This window comes from Vigna umbellata, chromosome 7 (genome assembly GCF_029865625.1).
Source record: "Vigna umbellata cultivar VRB3 chromosome 7, Vumbellata_1.0, whole genome shotgun sequence".
Lineage (NCBI taxonomy): Eukaryota > Viridiplantae > Streptophyta > Magnoliopsida > Fabales > Fabaceae > Vigna > Vigna umbellata.
This window is the reverse complement of record NC_142171.1, coordinates 7549159-7568283: the sequence shown is the minus strand read 5'-3', so window position 1 is coordinate 7568283 and position 19125 is coordinate 7549159. Positions and strand designations below refer to the sequence as shown.

The 19125-nt window shown below is 37.7% G+C and overlaps 1 protein-coding gene across 1 annotated transcript; it reads left to right on the top strand.

Annotated features, from left to right (window-relative positions):
• The first annotated feature begins 7253 nt into the window (after positions 1-7253).
• On the top strand, positions 7254-8913 carry LOC124827807 (uncharacterized). Its single transcript, XM_047300955.2, has one exon. It carries the CDS (start codon positions 7503-7505, stop codon positions 8625-8627), a length of 1125 nt encoding a protein of 374 aa, XP_047156911.1. The 5' UTR covers positions 7254-7502; the 3' UTR covers positions 8628-8913.
• The last annotated feature ends 10212 nt before the right edge of the window (positions 8914-19125 follow it).

Sequence of the window (19125 nt, the reverse complement as noted above, 5' to 3'; positions counted from 1 at the left end):
CCACACGATTAATAAACATATAATGAAATTATCCAAAATACATTTGTGTGGTTCGTAATCACCCAATTCATTTTTAATATCATATGCAATTCCCATTATCTCAAAAATCATATATGCAATCTCTTATTTCATGTACACACAATTTCACAATCACATTGTGAACACATCTAAACAATTTTTTTTTTATTTAAAAGGTAATATTTGCTCTCCTTACTTAAAGATAATATAAGCAAAAATATTTCTTCGACACTTTTAAAAATCTAAGAGAACTCCAAGTAAAAATCCAACTATCAACCATACATCTATATCATCCTTTTACCAGACACCCGAAATAAAAAATAAAAGAAAAATCTTTAGTATGGATTCAACCACTTACCAAGAACATAATTTTTATAGTCTACTTTGTTCTTCATTGAGTTCTTTCCTCATATGTGTAATGTGGTAATACCACATAGTCTTAATTACTCTCTAAGTTCAGATAAAATTAAGAGAATGTAAGTTATAGGAAACCAGAATTATAAAAGAAATGACATGCGGACAAAAGTACTTTAATTATGAAATTTCTATTATTTATTTATGTAAAATTTATCTGAAAATCAAACTCGGATATTATCAAACCTAAGTGAATTAATGTAAGGGCCTGAAAAATGTAGGGCTATTGGGTCTTATGTTGAACCAGTCAAGCTTGTAAAAAAAACTAAGGACACCATGACCTTAGAAGGGACATTTCAAAATCTGAGTTCATTAGCCGACTTTCCCTTCTCTCTCTAGAACTCTTATTTTCCCTAACCTTGCTCTGCCTTCTCTTTACATTTCCAGCTCACTGAACCGTAGGATTTTGATTTAGGTGTTGCCTAAGCGTCCGCGGCGTAGAGGGTTCCATTTCTACCGAACGTTTTCTTCATTCCGACTGGTAAGTCATTTTCCCCTTCTCCTCCACTGTCTTTGAATCTAGGGCATGCCACTTTACTGGTTTCATGCAGCTGGTAGCTTTTCCCTTTAGTTTCCTTATTCATTCTAGCTCTAAGAGTTGTACTCTATTCCAATTTGGTGGTTTGTAGGTCTTGTTGAACTTGTTTCTGTGCGAGGGTTACTGTTTTAGGGCTTCTTCTAAAGTGTTGTGCTTATAACCACCAAGGTAAGGGGAGCTAATTATTTTTCTTTGAGTTTATTTGTTGAATCTGCTTTGTAAATGAATGCATGTTGAATTTTGGACTGTCGTGCAGTTTTGTACGATACTTTGGATTTGAAGTATATAGGATGGTTTGAATTGAATGATGTAATTGATGGAACTGTGATTGATTGATTTATAGTGAGTTTGATGAACTTAATTATTGTATTGGATCATGTTAGAAGTGATTTGGAGTGTGAAATTTGTTGTAACTTTAACTAGGTAAAAAACTTGGTGATTCGGTAGTGTTTTAAGTCCTTTTGGAGGAAGTGAGGTAGTGAATTTGAGAGTTAGGGGTTATGGGTATAATTGGGCTATTGGGGCAGTCTTAGCAAGTGGATTGTGACTTGTTTGAGTCACCAAATTGGTCAGAATAGGTACAAAGTGTTAGAATTGGGTTTGGGGTCCTCTAGTTATTGAGTTTGATGTTTTGGAGTAGAAATTGAGTTGGTTTAGTACATCTAATTCCTATCCAAATGACCAATGCAATACTTTACTTTCATCTATAAACATGTTTCATATCAATATTAGTGTTACAGATTTTAAATTGTTCATTTGGATATGTCTAAGATACACCAAAACTAGAAAAATCACGTTGCTGTCAAAAACTGATAAGAATAATCGATTATCTCACTTGATAATCGATTATTCTAGTCAGAGAGTTGTATCCTCTTCAAAGCTCTTGCAAATAATCAATTATCACATATGATAATCGATTATTGTTGTCGGAAAATCATCCAGGACAGTTTTGGGTGGTTTTCGGGGCTTTGAATATCATTTTTGGACGTTCTCTAGGTTGTCATAGAGGTTTTGGGCCTTTCCGAAACTGTTGGTGATGGTTTCAAAGTTATTTTCCTTGTCTAAGTATGAGTTTAAGGGGTTTTGTATTGTTTAGTGGGTCTTCTTGGACTGTTATTGTTTGTTAATGTACATTGAATGGTTTCATGTGATTTTTGATGACTTATTAAGTTGTTTGTGGTCTTTTGAAGTATAATTAGTATTATATCTATGGTTGTATGCAATGTAAAAGTGAAAGTATGTGATTTTCAAAGTATGTTTGATGGACGTAATTCCATGGACCTCACAGGGGATTACTTGGTAGTGCCTCATGTTGTGATCCATAGTGAATTCTCTTATTGAGATTCAAGTATGTTTAGAATGAATGTAGGAGCTCAGTCTTGGGGGTCATCCTGAAACTCCAATGGTCTTTCTTCTCACGTAGAGAGGATTGAATCATGTGGTGAGGAGTAGCAGGAGGTCTTAGTCTTAGGGACTTTCAGTACGCCTCAAGGCCCGGAACAGGCTAACCTCATGAGTGTGGTAAGGTGGGGAACCCAAGTATCATAAGTCACCATGAGTGCAAGACCCGTCATAGCTCGACTATCATTCTAAAGTCTGGACGAGTCAAGTCTAGAATATCACATGTTAGGATGCGTGTTTATCTTGCATGCACATATTGTTATATTGTATGCTTTTTATATAATTAGCTCACCCTTGCTTGTTTGTGTTCCTGTTATGTTGGTGTGTTTCTTCTTGCGATGATCATCCACTTGGATGGGAGCAGATGTCAAGAAGGTGCCCTAGAGCAGGCGTTGGAGGAAGATGACGTTGAATCCTAGTTTCATTAGGATTTCCTTGTGTGTTTTGAAAAACCTTAATATGTAGAATCCTTGGTATGTTGGAAGACTCTAGTACTTCCAGATTTAACTCCCTTGTATCGTAAGGATGACTGTAATCCCAATATTCTGTTATATGTCTCTAACTGCTTTCCAATATTATAACTTGATGACGTCTTTATTATATATGCATGCCATATATTTTGGGATGTCACAATTAAAATAAATAAAAAATATAATTTTGTTAACAGTTTTTATACTAATTAGATTCTAAATATCAATTAAATTTGAATAAATCACATTACATCAAATTATATATCAGAGATAAAAACAGTCAACAAACCTTTAAAAATAGTTTATTTTCAAATAACGGAAGAAAAGAAAATGAAATGAAAGACGCTATATATATGGTGACAAAGAATGTAAATTTAAAAGCCAAAAATATATTACATTTTCAATATGCAATCTTGTCAGACCTCGAAAATTTAACCCAAACCCCACCTGTTTAATCTCATTAAATGCACCCACGACACTTGCTCAGATGCATTAAAAATGCACTCAAACTCTGACGCACAAATTGCCAAGTGTCAAAATGGAACATTCGGAAGTCAGTAAGTGGAGTGCAGGTGTCAACAGAAGAGCGCACGACCGTTTGACGTGGGGCAAACAAAAATGATTTCTGAAAAACCTGCCACACTCTTCTGCACGCACCGTCTTCCTCCCAAACTCTGAATATCCATTTTCTCCTCCTTCTCTCTAGAAAACTCTTCCTTCTCTATACTGAAACTCATCCTTTCTCTTCTCCGTTCATCATTCAGAAACCATATAAGTAATCCCGGCGTCGTGAACTTCTTGCTGGACCGAACAGTTTCAGAGTTTGAAGCTGGTAAGTTCTCGACCTTAGCCGTTCGTTTTTGGGTTACCTGCAAAACCAAGATTTGGTTGCATGCAGGGGTACAATCTAAATTCTTATGTATTTTTATGGTTAGACTTAGTTGGAGGAATTAAGAAAATCGTTGAGGGTAGAAAGCTGTAGTTGGATGAATCAAAATCTTACTCTTAGGACGTTCACCACTGATCCAGGTAAGGGAAGCTTATTTAATTTAATTGATATTCGTATGTTGTTTTCTGTATGAGCGTTCGTTATTGACTGAATGTATGTGGTGCATGCTGGTTGTTATGTATGATGATGGTTGATATGTATGAATGCGAATATGGATAATTATCGTGGAGCATGAATTGTTAATACGAATCCTATAAAGTATGTGAATTGATAATTGATATGAAATTATAAGATATGAACTATACGATAAATGTTGAGTTAGAAACAGATGAAAAATTGAAGACGAAATTCTCTCTAAGAAAATGTACGTACGTCATCGAATGGTTCTTTACTGTTCAGTTTCTCTAGTAAACTGTTAAAATTGGAATTCTTTCATTTGGAAAGAATTCTAGTTAAGGACGAACGCCCTCTTGTATTGGTGCTACGTTTGAGCATTCGGCTGAACGTAGATGCCCCGAGTGTTATGTGAGGAGTTGAGAAGCTTATAACTATACCTTTGGACACTTAGTCATTTCTAAATTCTATCTTCACCATCTCGTATCACCTGTATTTCTAATTCTATTATGAGTACACATCTGCGATGGGTCTCGACCCAAAGCGTTCGTTATGAGTGGCGCTAGGTCTTATACTGAACGCTCGTCCTAGTATTAAATTACAAAACGGGTGGAAATAGCATTCGTCCAAATTTCAGTAACTCCGTGTACCGCGTTCGGTCATTGACTGGTAGTCGGTTTCTATAATTGAATTGTTCTCGGTATGGTCATTTAATCGTCTTGAGGTGTCTCTATCCATTTGGATTCGACATAGAGCCTTTGTACCTAAATTATTATTGAGTATTGATCGGATCTTCTTAGAGTCATTTCATTCAACTGATTCAAGTGGTAAATGACGTTCGTCAAATATTAAATGTCGGTTTTATTTTTTCTGAAACGAGGATCTCTCGGTCTCGTTTTTAACGTTCGTCCTCATTATGAAGAGGGTTGAACGCTCGTTATTTTATGAAATTGAAATGGAAGACGAAAATGAGATTAAAGTGAAGAATTATAAGGAATGAACAGTATATGAGATGAAATAATGCTTGTGGATTTTGAACGAGCGTTCTAGGGAGGAATGACTCATGTATGGATGAATATGGAATTTTGTAAAGTATGATTGTGGGCATGCTAATGCTGGCAGTTCATCCTGATGTTCCGTGAGTGCTCGTCCTCACGTAGAGGGGAGTATGTCATGTGTGGGAACGGCAGGAGGTCCTAGTCCTTAGGGGTACTTTGTATGGAAGGGACTAACCTCGGGTGGTAGCTGATGATAAATTCCAGTTACTACACCACCTGGGTGCACGAACGTCGTAGCTACACATAATTCATACAGTCCGGACAGTCAGTCTAGTATCAGGAATTGATTGAGTTAAAGAATTGAGTGAATTATATGTTGTGAATTATTCGATATGTTCGATGTGTTATGAAATGCATGTTATGACTTGAATTAAATTCAATAAGCTTACCCTTCGTTTTTCCTTGTGTTGTCTCGTCATTGTACGTCCGTCCTTGTCAATTGCAATGATCATCCGTGTGGATGTGAGCAGATGGAGAGACGTTGCTTGAGGAGACGCTTGAAGAAGGAATCTTGGAGGAAGAAAATCTCGTCGATGTTGAAGTGAAGGCCGAACAGTAGTACGTTCGGTTATCTGTTTAGTTTAGTTATATTAGCGTGCTGTATTAAAGCGACCCCCTTCCCTTTTTGCTTAATTTGATCGTTCGGTATTTCTATTTTGTAAAACGTTCGGTCAGGTATGCTCAGATTGTACACCTTTAATATTTGTATAGTTATGTAAGGCCGTTCGGCCACGAGCGTGCTTTATTTCTTTAATGTAAGACTGATTTGGTATATTAATATATGTGAATATTCTATTTGTATGGTTTATGATTGTATTTATGGAATGTTACAAATCTATTTTTCTATTATTCATATGAAATATGTGGGTGTTGACTCCGGACTTAATTGGAAACATGTCGAAATTTAATAAATAATTTTAACTCTGGAATAATTTGATTGTAATTTATAATTATTATAATTTTTAAAATAAAATTTACTTAAAATTATCGGAGAAACAACTATGTTTCTTCAAAATTATTTTAGAGAAAAAAAAAGTATAATAATCTCCACCATAAAGATATAATATTTATTGAAAAATAAATAACAGAGATATTCTTTATATACTTAAACCCTTAAATAAAAATAATAATATACTATGCAATATATTGAAAAAATCAAATTGGAAAGGGCGTCCGGGAGCTTGCAGTATCCGTCCTTGGATAGAAGGAAATTCATTTTATAATATGCAATATTAAATAATTATAATATTTATCCCAAAAGAATTATCTCGAATATAATTCGAAAATATTTATTTATGAAAATAACAATTTTGTTTTACATAATAATTTATAGTTGAATGAACATATAACAAAATATTCATATTCGATATAATAATTTGTTAAATAATACACTTTTTTCGCTACTTTCTTTTCCATTTATCTTACAATGGTAGTTAATTGATTATCCGAGTATCATATCATATACGTGTGATCAATTAATAAGAGCGTGTGATTAAAGTGAATCAAGTATTATTAACTAAATAATTAATTAAAACTCATTGAAATGTAAATATTCAATGAGTATTTAATTTCTACAATGGTATCATTGTATCAACTTCTGTCAACTTTTAGAATCGTGGGAAGCCCTAATATATATTTTGTTATTTTCTCAAATGCCATCAACAAATTAACTGGCATAAGACATAAGAGTCTCAACCATTTAAATCTTTAAAATAAAGCTATTCTGTAACTTAATAAAGAAAATATATTTTTTAATCATTTTACCGCGTCTAGATAAAACGAATTAATTCTGCAATTAAAATTTTCTATTTTTTAGTCATTAAATTATACACATTCTAATTAAATTGTACAATAAGAGAACCATAGAAAGGCATCCGTATAGAATTTAATTAAAACATATATAATTATTTTATATTTTTATATAATTAGCTAACTTACTAATGCTGTCATATATAATCGTGTAAAATAACCTATTTGTGTTCAATCATAAATATATTAAGTTTCTAAATATTATATTAAAAAATTGAAAATTCAGTGTAAAAAATCATATATCCATATCAAATAATTAACTTTAATATAAATTTTAGCAGACTTGGCTTTTAGTCAGATTTATACTTTATGATTTTCATTAAAAAGGACACGCGTGGACGAATGTATTTTCAGTAGGTGTACACACGGTTTTATAAAATTTTAATATAAAGTTTCGTATATTTAAATTTTTAATTAGTAAGTGATTAAGAATAAGATATAAAAAAGAGTAATATTATCAATTAAAAATAGAAATATAGAAAAAGAAAAACATTAGACGTACCTTATGAATGGGCATGTAATGATCAGAAAGTGAGAGTAATTGGGTCCTCGTAGGCTACCCCACCACCATCTCCATCTATGCCATAAAACTCATACTCTTCTCTTCTCCTTTTTTATCGTCACGCCGTTTTCCATTACTCTCTTTCTCAACAAAAGACACTCACACACCAACCACTCCCACTCTCCAAATTCAATTCCCCGTTCCCTCCCAATTCCCAAACCCTAGCACCATGGATTCCCGCGACTCCTCCCCCCGCTCCCGCGACCCCGACGCCGACAACCACCACCACCACTCCTTCGACGAGCCCCCGCCATCCCTCCATTCCAAGGTCAAGCTCATGTGCAGCTACGGCGGCCGAATCCAGCCTCGCCCCCACGACAACCACCTTACCTACGTCGCCGGCGACACCAAGATCCTCGCCGTAGACCGCCACATCAAGCTCCCCGCCCTCCTCACCAAACTCTCCTCCCTCGCCAACGCCCCCGCCAATGATACCTTCTTCAAGTACCAGCTCCCCGGCGAGGACCTCGACGCTCTAATCTCCGTCACCAACGACGAAGACCTCCACCACATGATGCTCGAGTACGATCGCCTCTGCCGCACCTCGCCCAGACCCGCACGCCTCCGCCTCTTTCTGTTCTCGCTCCACAACAATAATAGCAACAACAGCAACATCAATTTCGCACTCACCGATCCCAAACCCGAGCGGCAGTGGTTCGTCGACGCTCTGAATTCCGTTCAGGTTCCGCTTGTCGAAGGTTCTTCGCCGCCGCATACGGCAGCGCCAAATCCAGATTTTCTCTTCGGATTGGATAAGCAGCCGTCGGCGGCTGCCAATGCTCCTACGAAGAATCCTTCGCCGGAAACGGAATGCATCTCCGAGGATCGTCCAGCGTTCAGAGATGCCGAAACCGAAACGGAACGCGCGCCCGAGTCCGAGATTCGGAGGTTGCAGATTGGTCACAATACTGAGCAGCAACTCCTGCAACGGAAGATGAAAATAGAGGAAGATAATAACGGTAGGGTTAACGGGGTTAACGGCGCGGACGGTTTCTCTCAAAAGAAGACGGAGAATGTGACGCCGTTAGTTACGCAAGGACAAATGCAGGCGCAAGGTTTTCATTCTGGAACGGTGTCGTTTTTGCAGGAGAGGAATAATATGGGCTATTCGCTGGCGGTTCCTTCGACCGGGAGTGAGATTTATCTCATTCAGACGCCTTCTGGAATCTTCCAAGCGGTTCGGCCCGTGACAGGACCGGTTGGGCAACCGGTTTATCTGGTTCCGGCGCCTAGTTCAGTTGGCGTGGCGGCGGAGCGTGGATATTCTGCGGGACAGGGAGGAGCGCGGTGGTGATGGGGGTGGAGCTGAGCGGAGAGAGAGGATGGGTTTAAAGGTGGTTTGATTTGTTGGTTTTGTCGCATAATGAGCGGTGGTTTTGGTTTCTCAATATTTTTTAGTTGTTTTGAAGATTGAATATTGAATATTTGGTTTGGAATTTGGAAATTGTTTCTTGTGCATAGGTGCGTTATAGTTGAAGGAATTGAGGAATTGTTTTTGAGAGTGTAACTACTTTCAAATCAGTATATTGCTTTTGGTGTCATAAGTGATTGATTGACTAATTGTCTCCCTTATTCCTGCACTCTTGTTCTCTCTCTATTCCATTTTTGTCGCTCATTATTTACTGTAAATATTTTATATTCTTTGTATAACCTTTTTAATGTTTATTACTAGAAATTATATTCTCGATTATATTTTCTATAAAACAGGGAATGTTTGGTTGGTACGAGAAAGGAGATTATTTCCATCAAATAATCTTCGTTTCTCCATAACTTTTTTTTTATAATTACTAATTTATATTGAAAAATAATTTATTCAATATTTATTATTTATTATTTTATATATAATAAAAACTAAATAAATAAAGACAGTTCCTTCGTAATTAAATTAGTAAAAATACATGTTATACCTATTTATATTACACGAAAATTCTTTTGTGATTACTTTTCTAATTATATATTATATATATATATATATATATATATATTATGTTACTCATTTTATGTGAATATTAGTTTGTTATATTATTTTAAAAAAAACTATTTTGTAACATCCCAAAAATACAGTATAACATATAATAGAATGATTACATATAATAATATTACAGCTCAGTTCTTACAAAAGATAGGACGTACGTCCTAAGTAATTCTGACCGAACCTCCTAAGTAATTCTGACCGAACGGTTTACAAAAGCCTATACAAAACGGTCAAAATGAAAGCAAAGGGAAAAGGTGATCGAGCGTTCATCTTACTATCAGACTACTATTAACCGAACGGTTCTACGGCTCGGTCTTAACTTCTAACTCTACTAAGTTATATTCCTCCAGCGCCTCTTCCAATGCTTCTTCCAGCAACTCTTCTCCTTCTGCTCCCACCCACAGGGTGATCATCGCAATGACAAAGACGAACGAACAGGAATACATGACAAGACAGGAAATAGGGTAAGCTTATGTAATTTAATTCATGTATAAACATACATTTCACACAATCAAACACACAAGATATATTTCATCATATGTTTCATGCAAAGCCTAATACTAGACTAACTGTCCGGACTGTATGAAATCTGTGTAGCTACAGACGTTCGTGCACCCGTGTGATGTAGTAATTGGGATACCCTCAACAGCTGCCACCCGAGGTTAGTCCTATCTATCCAAATTAACCATAAGGACTAGGACCTCCTACCGTTCCCACACATGACTTACCCTCCTCTACGTGAGGACGAGTAATCACGGAACATCAAGATGAACCGTCAGCTTAGCATGCGTACATTCATACTTTACCAAATCCAATATACATTCATGAGTCATTCCTCCCCGGAACGCTCGTTCATAATCCAAAATATTTCATTCATATCATATTCTCTTCATCTTTCATTATCAATCATCTAAATTTCATCTTTCGTTATCAATCATCTCAATTTCATCTTGGTACAGAGATTATTAAAGACACCAAATACCGAACGTTCAATCTTAACTCAGAACGAGAACGAACACTTGGAACGAGACAGAGAGGTCTCCAGTTCCATAATAGATTAAGACCGAGAGGGTTAGTGTCGGTTTAAGAAAGAAACTGAGTACAACTATATATATCACAAGAACGACTAGAACGAACGTTACTTACAAAGTGAGCCAATTAGATGAACTGACTCTTGAGAGCCCCAACCCAACGCTAAAAAGACCATGCCAAGTACTAAGACTCTAGGCCGGAACCAATTGATACAAACACTTCAAGACATTCCAATAATAATACTTAGAAGAATTCACATGAAGAAACCGAACGCTGATAAATACTTAGTTTATTTGAATTTACATCAAGAAATTCGAATGTCAGTCAATGACGGAGCACGGTAAAGAGAAAAACTCTATTGAAGTTGGACGAACGCTATTTTCATCAAAATAGATTATAAAAGAAACTAGTACAAGCGCTTGGTGTAAGACCGAGCACTACTCAGTACGAGCGCTTGGTGTGAGATCGAGCACTACTCAGTATGAGCTCTTGGTGTAAGACCGAGCACTACTCAGTATGAGCGCTGGGTGTAAGACCGAGCACTACTAAACTTATAATAGAAGGCCTTGATAAATATAATAAGATACTATTATAGTAGTGTTTACGAACAACGAAAATATACAATTACATATATATATATATATATATATATATATATATATATATATATATATATATATATACTTAAGTTTATAACCGAACATCAATAACCAACTGTGCTTGGCCGAACGCTCATGCACAGTATTTCGAAGTGAAGACGCTCGTTCTCAAATAGGATTCTTCCCAAATGAAAGAATCCAATTCTAACCAAGTTTACTATGAAAATCGAACGGTCAAGGACCGTCCAGTTACGAACGTACACTCTCATAGGGGAATTTCATACTTCGAAGTCATTTCTCTTAATTCAATTTCTCAACATTTATCTACGTAAGTTCATACATCCATATCATATAAATTTCATATATTTCATACATCAGAACATAGTACAATCATATTTCATTTCCAATAATCAAATCAACGAACGTTCATGCAACACACATAATTATACAAATTAAATTAATAAGCTTCCCTTACCTTTGAGCGTGAACGAACGTCCTAGAGACCGAATATGGTTTGCCTGACTAAAATTTCTTCTACCCTCACACTCAACAAATCTTCAAACTAAACCAAACAACAGAAGACCAACAAAGGCTCAGACAAGATGAAATCATGAAACCAGAAATTGGTTTGCATGTACCAGATAATGAACGGCTAATGAGAAAAAGAACTTACCAGTTCAGAATCCGAAACCGATCGGTTCAAACTGAAGCTCTGGACGCCGAAAATGTTTCCACGGTGCCTGAACGGAGATCGGAGAAGAGAAAGGGTGAGAATTGGTAGAGAGAAGGGAGAGTTTTTAGAGAGAAGTAGGAGAATTTGAGAATATCAGAGTTTGAAGAAGAAGATGCATGCAGAAAGTGTGACGTAACTTTCAAAAACTCAGTTTTGTTTAAAACGAACGTCCGCTCATCTGCTAACACCTGCATTCCACTATCTGATTTTCGGATCCTCGTCGCTTGACACTTGGCATCCGTTTAGAGGGTTTTTGGGTGCGTTTTTAATGGTTCTGACATTCCCCCTTGTTGCAACCGGAATCGCGACGGGACGACGATCCAAAAAGAAACGGGTTTCGAAAAGAGATTTTGGAGTCGCCACCATAGTTTATTATGGAAACTACGGAAAAAACCACAATACGATAAGACACAGTCCGCGAAAACCAGATTCTGGGTTCGGGAGTCGGTTACGTGTAGGGAAGGTATTAGCACCCTACAACGCCTGCCCTAAGGCAGTACCTTTAACTAAATACGCGAATTTGATGTGGGTTTCAAAATGTTTAACTATCCCTAAAATAAAAATAAAAATAAACAAAATATATTTTTTAGTTTTTTTGGGCCCGACAAGGATTGACCTTGCTCCTACGTATTCTCATTCAAAATGAGAAATCAGGGTTACGTAGTTCTAGGTAAGAGATTGTTTGTTGTTTGGAAAAGCAGATGTTTTTAATTTTTGGAGATTTTATGTTTTTTAATATTTTCGAGAAAAAAGAAGGTAATGAGTACTAGGCCGACGCGGACGATCGCACGAGTACTCATACCTTTAAAATAATATTTAAATGTTTTTAATTATTTTGGAAAAGAGAGATAACGATATTAAGCACTAGGACGATGCGAATGATCACTCGAGCACTCATACCATTATCTACTTATTTAGGAAAACTTAAGAGTATTGAGTGCTAGGCTGATGCGGACGATCGCACGAGCATTCATACCCTCGTTTAATATTACATAAATAAGAGAGAAAGGTATTGAACACTAGGACGATGCGAGCGATCACACGAGTGTTCAACCTTTCAAAACGTATACTTTTTGTATATTTATTTAAGGAAGAAGAAGAGGTTTTTAGCACAAGGACGACGCGAGCGGTCACACGTGTGCTTAAACCTTTAAAACATATTTTTGAAATTTTATTTAAGAAAAGAAGAAAAGGTTTTTAGCACAAGGACGACGCGAGCGGTCACACGTGCGCTTAAACCTTTAAAACGTATTTTTGTAATTTTTATTATTTTATTTAAGGAAGAAGAAGAGGTTTTTAGCACAAGGACGACGCGAGCGGTCACACGTGTGCTTAAACCTTTAAAATATATTTTTGTATATTTATTTAAGAAAAGAAGAAAAGGTTTTTAGCACAAGGACGACGCGAGCGGTCACACGTGTGCTTAAACCTTTAAAACGTATTTTTGAAATTTTATTTAAGAAAAGAAGAAAAGATTTTTAGCACAAGGACGACGCGAGCGGTCACACGTGCGCTTTAAACCTTTAAAACTTTTCTTGTAATTTTCTATTTTATATGTGTATATAAGTAAAATTATTATATATAAAGTAATAAAATAAAAAATGAAATGAAATAAGATAAATAAAAAGGCAAATGAATAATTAAATAATAATAAAAATGGGGGTACCAAAATAAAAAATAAAATGATGTCTAACAGTCAGCCGAAAAGCTTGGATAACGAACGGTCCGTGGTAAAGGCCGAACGTACGTTGGGAAAAGACTCAGAGTCACGAGCGCTCGTTGGGGAGAGTTAACGAACGTATGTTGAGAAAAATAGACTCAATGACGAGCGTTCGTTGGGTGATACGACGAACGTACGTTGAGTACAGGAAGGTAGATGACGAGCGTTCATTGGATGATGTGACGAACGGACGCTGAGAAGAGGAGGCTAGTCTACGAGCGCTCGCTGGGGACGAGCGTTCGTTGGGAAAACGAGGTTGGATGGCGCACACTCGTTATGGACGAGCGTTCGTTGGGGAAGGCAACGGACGGACGTTTAAAAATGTGTACTGAACGACAAGCGTTCGTCGAAAGAAACGAACGTTCATTGGGGAATATAACGGACGTTGTAAAGGGCACAGAATGACGAGCGTTCGTAGAGAGACATAACGAACGGACGTTGTTGAAATTACAAACGGACATTGGGAACGAAGGCTGAATGACGAGCGCTCGTTGTGGAAAGATGGTGAACGGACGCTTGGAACGAAAGCTTGAGAACGAGCGCTCATTGGCGAACGGATGTTTGGAACGAAAGCTAAATGACGAGCGCTCATTGGTAAAGATGGTGAACGGACGCTCAAGAAGGCTTAAGGTTAACGAGCGTTCACTCGTTTGGATAATGAGCGTTCGCACGAGCGCTCGTTGGTGAGATTGTTGAACGAACGGTCAAAAAAAGGCTTAAAGATAACGAGCGTTCGCTCGTTTGGATAACGAGCGCTCGTTGGTGAGAATGTTGAACGAACGGTCAAAAAAGGCTTAAGGATAACGAGCGTTTGCTCGTTTGGATAACGAGCGCTCGTTGGTGAGAATGTTGAACGAACGGTCAAAAAAAGGCTTAAGGATAGCGAGCGTTCGCTCGTTTGGATAACGAGCGCTCGTTGGTGAGAATGTTGAACGAACGATCAAAAAACGAGCGTTCCAAAAGAGGCCCAAGGCTCCCGGACGTACGCTCATTTCTGGGCCTGGCCCAGTCCAATGCTTTCTAACCTAGAATTTTCTAGGGGTTCAGGAGGTTCATCCTCATTCCCACTCCCCAGCTCACGTCTTCTCTGACCCAAGGTCCCCAGCTCTGTACCACGAACTCACCACCGCCTCTACCATAACCGGCCACCGTCACTTCAAACAGAACACGCCTTAGCCTCGCCGGCGACACCTCGCGCCACCAGAACCACCACCAGCCACGACGTCACCGTCTCCGCCTTTCTCTTTTCGACAACAGCAATTCTCAGGGAGGATCCTCCTCCGCGTTCATCTCCACGGCCACCAGATTCCCTTTCAACAGCCCGGGCTGCCGGGACTCAACGCCATCGCGCCCCTAACCTCACCGGTGCCATCAACGCCACTCTTCTTCTTCCCCATTCGAGGATTTTCTCGAATGCCAAATGCTCCCCGCAACACCACTTTTCCTCTCTGCCTCTCCTAATCTTTATTGTTTATTGATTGATTTTAATGTTGATTGAATCTTGTCCATTTGGTATCGGAAACGATGAGTGCGTAGTGTGCATATGAGCATGAGTGGGATAGATGATTCTGTGACAATGGTATATGGGCTGGCGAGACAGGGGTGCATGGAGTTTATGCAGTAAGCATACATGATGAATCTGGATGCACAGGTGAAACAGAGACTTACCTGTAGTTATGGCCGCCGCTATCGCTCTGTATCCGGTGACCTTCTCTAGCTTTTCGTCTTCTCTGCCTGTGCCAATGGTGAGTCTGAATGATGATTCCCCAATGATGGTCCTCGTGTGCTCTTTTTCCTTTTTTTCTCTCTCTGATCCAACCAAATTCTCTGCTCCCAAAATCTTGGAAAAATATTCTTTTCTAACAACCTGCCCCCCTCCTTCTGACACGCATCCCATACCATTTCCCACGTTTTCCTCTTTTTCTATTTTTTTTTACTTTTTTATTTATTATTATTATTATTTTTTTCAATTTTATTTTATTTTTTAATTATTTTTAATTTTAAGTTTATTTCTCAAATTTTTTTTACTATTTTGATTAATTGACTTTATTAAAACGAATTGCAGATAAGAAAAACAGAAATTGAATTAAAAGCAAAAATCTAAATACATAAAAATAGAATAAAACAAAAAGGTGAAATAAAATAAAAGAAAAATAATAAAAACATTTATTTACAACCTGGACAAAATTGAGTGTTGACACCCCTAACTACAAAAATTTTCGTCCTCGAAAATTAAGACTTACCAGAAAATAGATGAGGGTACAAGTTTCTCATTGCATCTTCCACTTCCCATGTAGATTCGCCCGTCTTCTCGTCCCAGACCACTCTCACCAATCTGATGGCTTTTCTCTTGTAATACTTGGTTCGGCTATCTTCAATATGCACTGGTTGCATCTCTAACGTTCGGTCTTGACGAAAACGAACGTCTTCTAACTCCAGTACATGAGAAAGGTCTGCTATGTACTTCCGAAGTTGAGAAACATGGAAGACTGGATGAAGATTGGATAGTTGGGGAGGCAAGGATATCTCTTACGCATCTGGTCAGATTCTCCTTAGGATTTGATAAGGCCAATGAATTTGGGAAACAGCTTCTTAGGACGAACGACCCTGCCCACACGTACGTCCTTAGCAAATCTTCAATGTTGACAGGTTTCAACTATATCGAACGGTTATATTTGAGTAAGGATGAATGGTTATGGGAGAGAGTAAACTACAGAAGAACTCTGAGGTAAGGAACCGGTTGATAACATTTAAATAAAGAGATAATGGCTTTGAAAGGTTAACTGATCGGTAACATGAATACCGAACGAGAAAAGTTACTATTAGAAAGAGTCACAAGTGTTCCAAGGGAAAAAAATTTAATGGAAAAGTTTGTTACTGTTGGAGGAAGAGAGTATAGATAATTGTTGAGTGGTTTGAAGAAGAGTATCCAATATCTTAGGTTTAGGTAGAGACTGGATTTCTTGGTCATTGGAGAAAATGATACTTCATCTCTAACCCCTAATTGATCCAAAGCAGCCATTCTTACAGATCTTCGAATGTCTGAATCGTTCTATTCGTCTGGTCGTTCCTCTAGAATCATACTGAACAAGTCTTCAACTAGTTGCCCAACTTACTCTTCAATGATTGTACAGAACCAAAAGATGAATTTGAAAATCTCTACCTGAATTGCTACTAGATTGCATTCTAAGCAATCAAACCACTTCCCTGCTGTAGAGTTGAACCAATCCTTATCCTTAACTTCTCAAACCGATGACTATAAAGCAAAAATTCTTGGTCAATCTACTCTCAGTAACTCTAATAGTATCTTAGTCTTATGACTGATCGTGAAAGTTAGGGATAAATTTTATGGTAATGTTATAGCATTTTCGTTCAGTGTCTGAAGCTCTTCCTTCACCTTTTGACATGTTACACTATAACACATAAACCGGCTACTTTTGTTTATAAACCCAACTACTAAATTGATTGTGATGACCTTTCTAAAAAATTAATCTCTCAATTAACTATAAAGGACACAATCTTTTGGTTGAATCTTCAAGATATCGTCCGTTCCTAACTCAAAATCTTTTCTTTGCTCACTTTCGATCGGTTCTACCGAACGGTTCACTCTCTACTCCCAACTGAGGCCCCTAATAACGTTCGTATCCTCACTTATAATATTAAGTCCCTGAAACTCTCAACTAAACCCTACTCTCGGTTTATCACTGCTTACACACGCCCTAGTATTTGCACTTTACTCATCCAGTAATTAACACTTCGAACAATTCTTCACACAACTCTCCTTATCCTTAACACCCCTAGCAATGCTCACAAATGTTCCACTCTGATTCATCCTTCTTGTATGTCAGCAAAACAAGCGTACTCCATAATGAAATGTTCAATTCAATTAAACTGATTATTGATTTCTATCCACTCTGCTAATGCTACTCTTATAAGAAGTTACTGATGTTAATCTAACACCTGACATTAGTGCAAAAGAGACTCAACTTTATTTTGAGCAGATAACCTTGGCGCCTCTTCAGGAGGACTCCACAATCCAAACATTTACTATTACCGTTCGGCTACCCTCTTGCTACCGAACGGTCTAACTTAATAGATACCGAACGTCGACACACCATTCACGTGAAGTATCTCTTAAGTTAGTCAATTCTAGAAAATAACACTCTCACTAACATAATAATAAACATCAATCTCACAGGTTAGATATCCACTAACCCAATTGCTGGTGTTCATACCACCAGATCAAACAGCTTCCTTCTCACAACAATTAAAACAACGCTCAGCTTTAATCAAAAAGCAAACTAATAATATTACCTGCACCGATCGTTTCTTCATAGAACAAAACATACACTCTAATTGTAGCCTAAGGTCTGGTACCTCTGCTCCGTTGAAACCTTCCTACCGAGCGATTTTTGAGTAAATGTGCTCTTATTCAAAGAACAGTCTCCTACCAAATGATCTTCACTCCTTCACCTATAACATCTCTTGTTCCCTCTTAATTGAGAACAAACTGACTTCAAATGAGGCCCTCCACAGTTATAGCAACTTATTGGCCTTTGATGCCCACATTGACCACAAGCACCAGCTGACTTTGCGGAAGAACCTTGATATCCAGAAGGAAAATAATAAGGCCGAGAATGAGGAGTTATTCTGGAATCTGAATTACCTCTAGATATGTTCGATTCCTCCACTCTCCTTTGCTGAGTTTGCTGGTTGTCCACTTCGTGTTTGGTCTTTTCAAATACTCTCGCTCTATCAATCAAAACTGGTAACTCCTGAATACACAACCACTTGATCCACAATTTAATGTCGCTCCTCAACCCGTTCTCAAACTTTCTGCACCGCCATTCTTCATTTGTTTCCAATGTATAAAACCTTAGATGCTTAAACCGATCGGCATAATCCATCACAGTCATACTTCCTTGAACCAATTCAGGAAACTCCACCTTATTTTCAAACCGAACGCTGTTCGGAAAGTACTCAGCGCAAAACTTTTGCTTAAATACTTCCCACTGAACTTAGTCGGATGAGGTAGTAGAGAACCTTCTCTAAGATCTATTCTTGTTGATGAATAAGAGAAGAAACAGACGGCCCCGCTGTAGTACTATCCTTCCACACTGAATCCACATACTGTTGTTGAGACGTCTCTGCTGAAAATCGAACGCTCTTCAAATGTTGAAAAGTCTGAACTAACGCGACGTTTTGTTGCTGCATATCTGTGATTATTCATTCCATCAATGTCGTGGAGTTAAGCGTATCCATAACCGTAGATGAGGGAGGAGGGGACTTAGATGCCATCTACCGAATATACAGAGAGAAATACTCATCAGTCTAACTCAGGGACACTATTTAAACCGAATGCTGACTCCAGCCAAAAGCCAAATCAGCATAGTCAAAAAGACAATGCATGACCGAACGGTTATAATTAATTGAACGTTCGGTCACATGAAAGCCAGTAAGAGACCGAACGATCACCAAGAAACCAAACGGTCGAATTCAATAGATAGAAAGGGTCTAATCTCAATCAGAATTGAGAAAAGAAAATCATCTTTGGTACAAGTCATGAGTGTGCATCCTCATTACTTCTATCAAGACATTCTCTGTTCTCAAAACTTTTAGTTGAATATACAAATTTTGCATCTAAATTTGGGAAAACGGTGGAACATACAATTTAGACTCAAATTTTCAGAGGAAAAACATGACAAACCCACAACTCGCAGGTCGTTTTAGGAA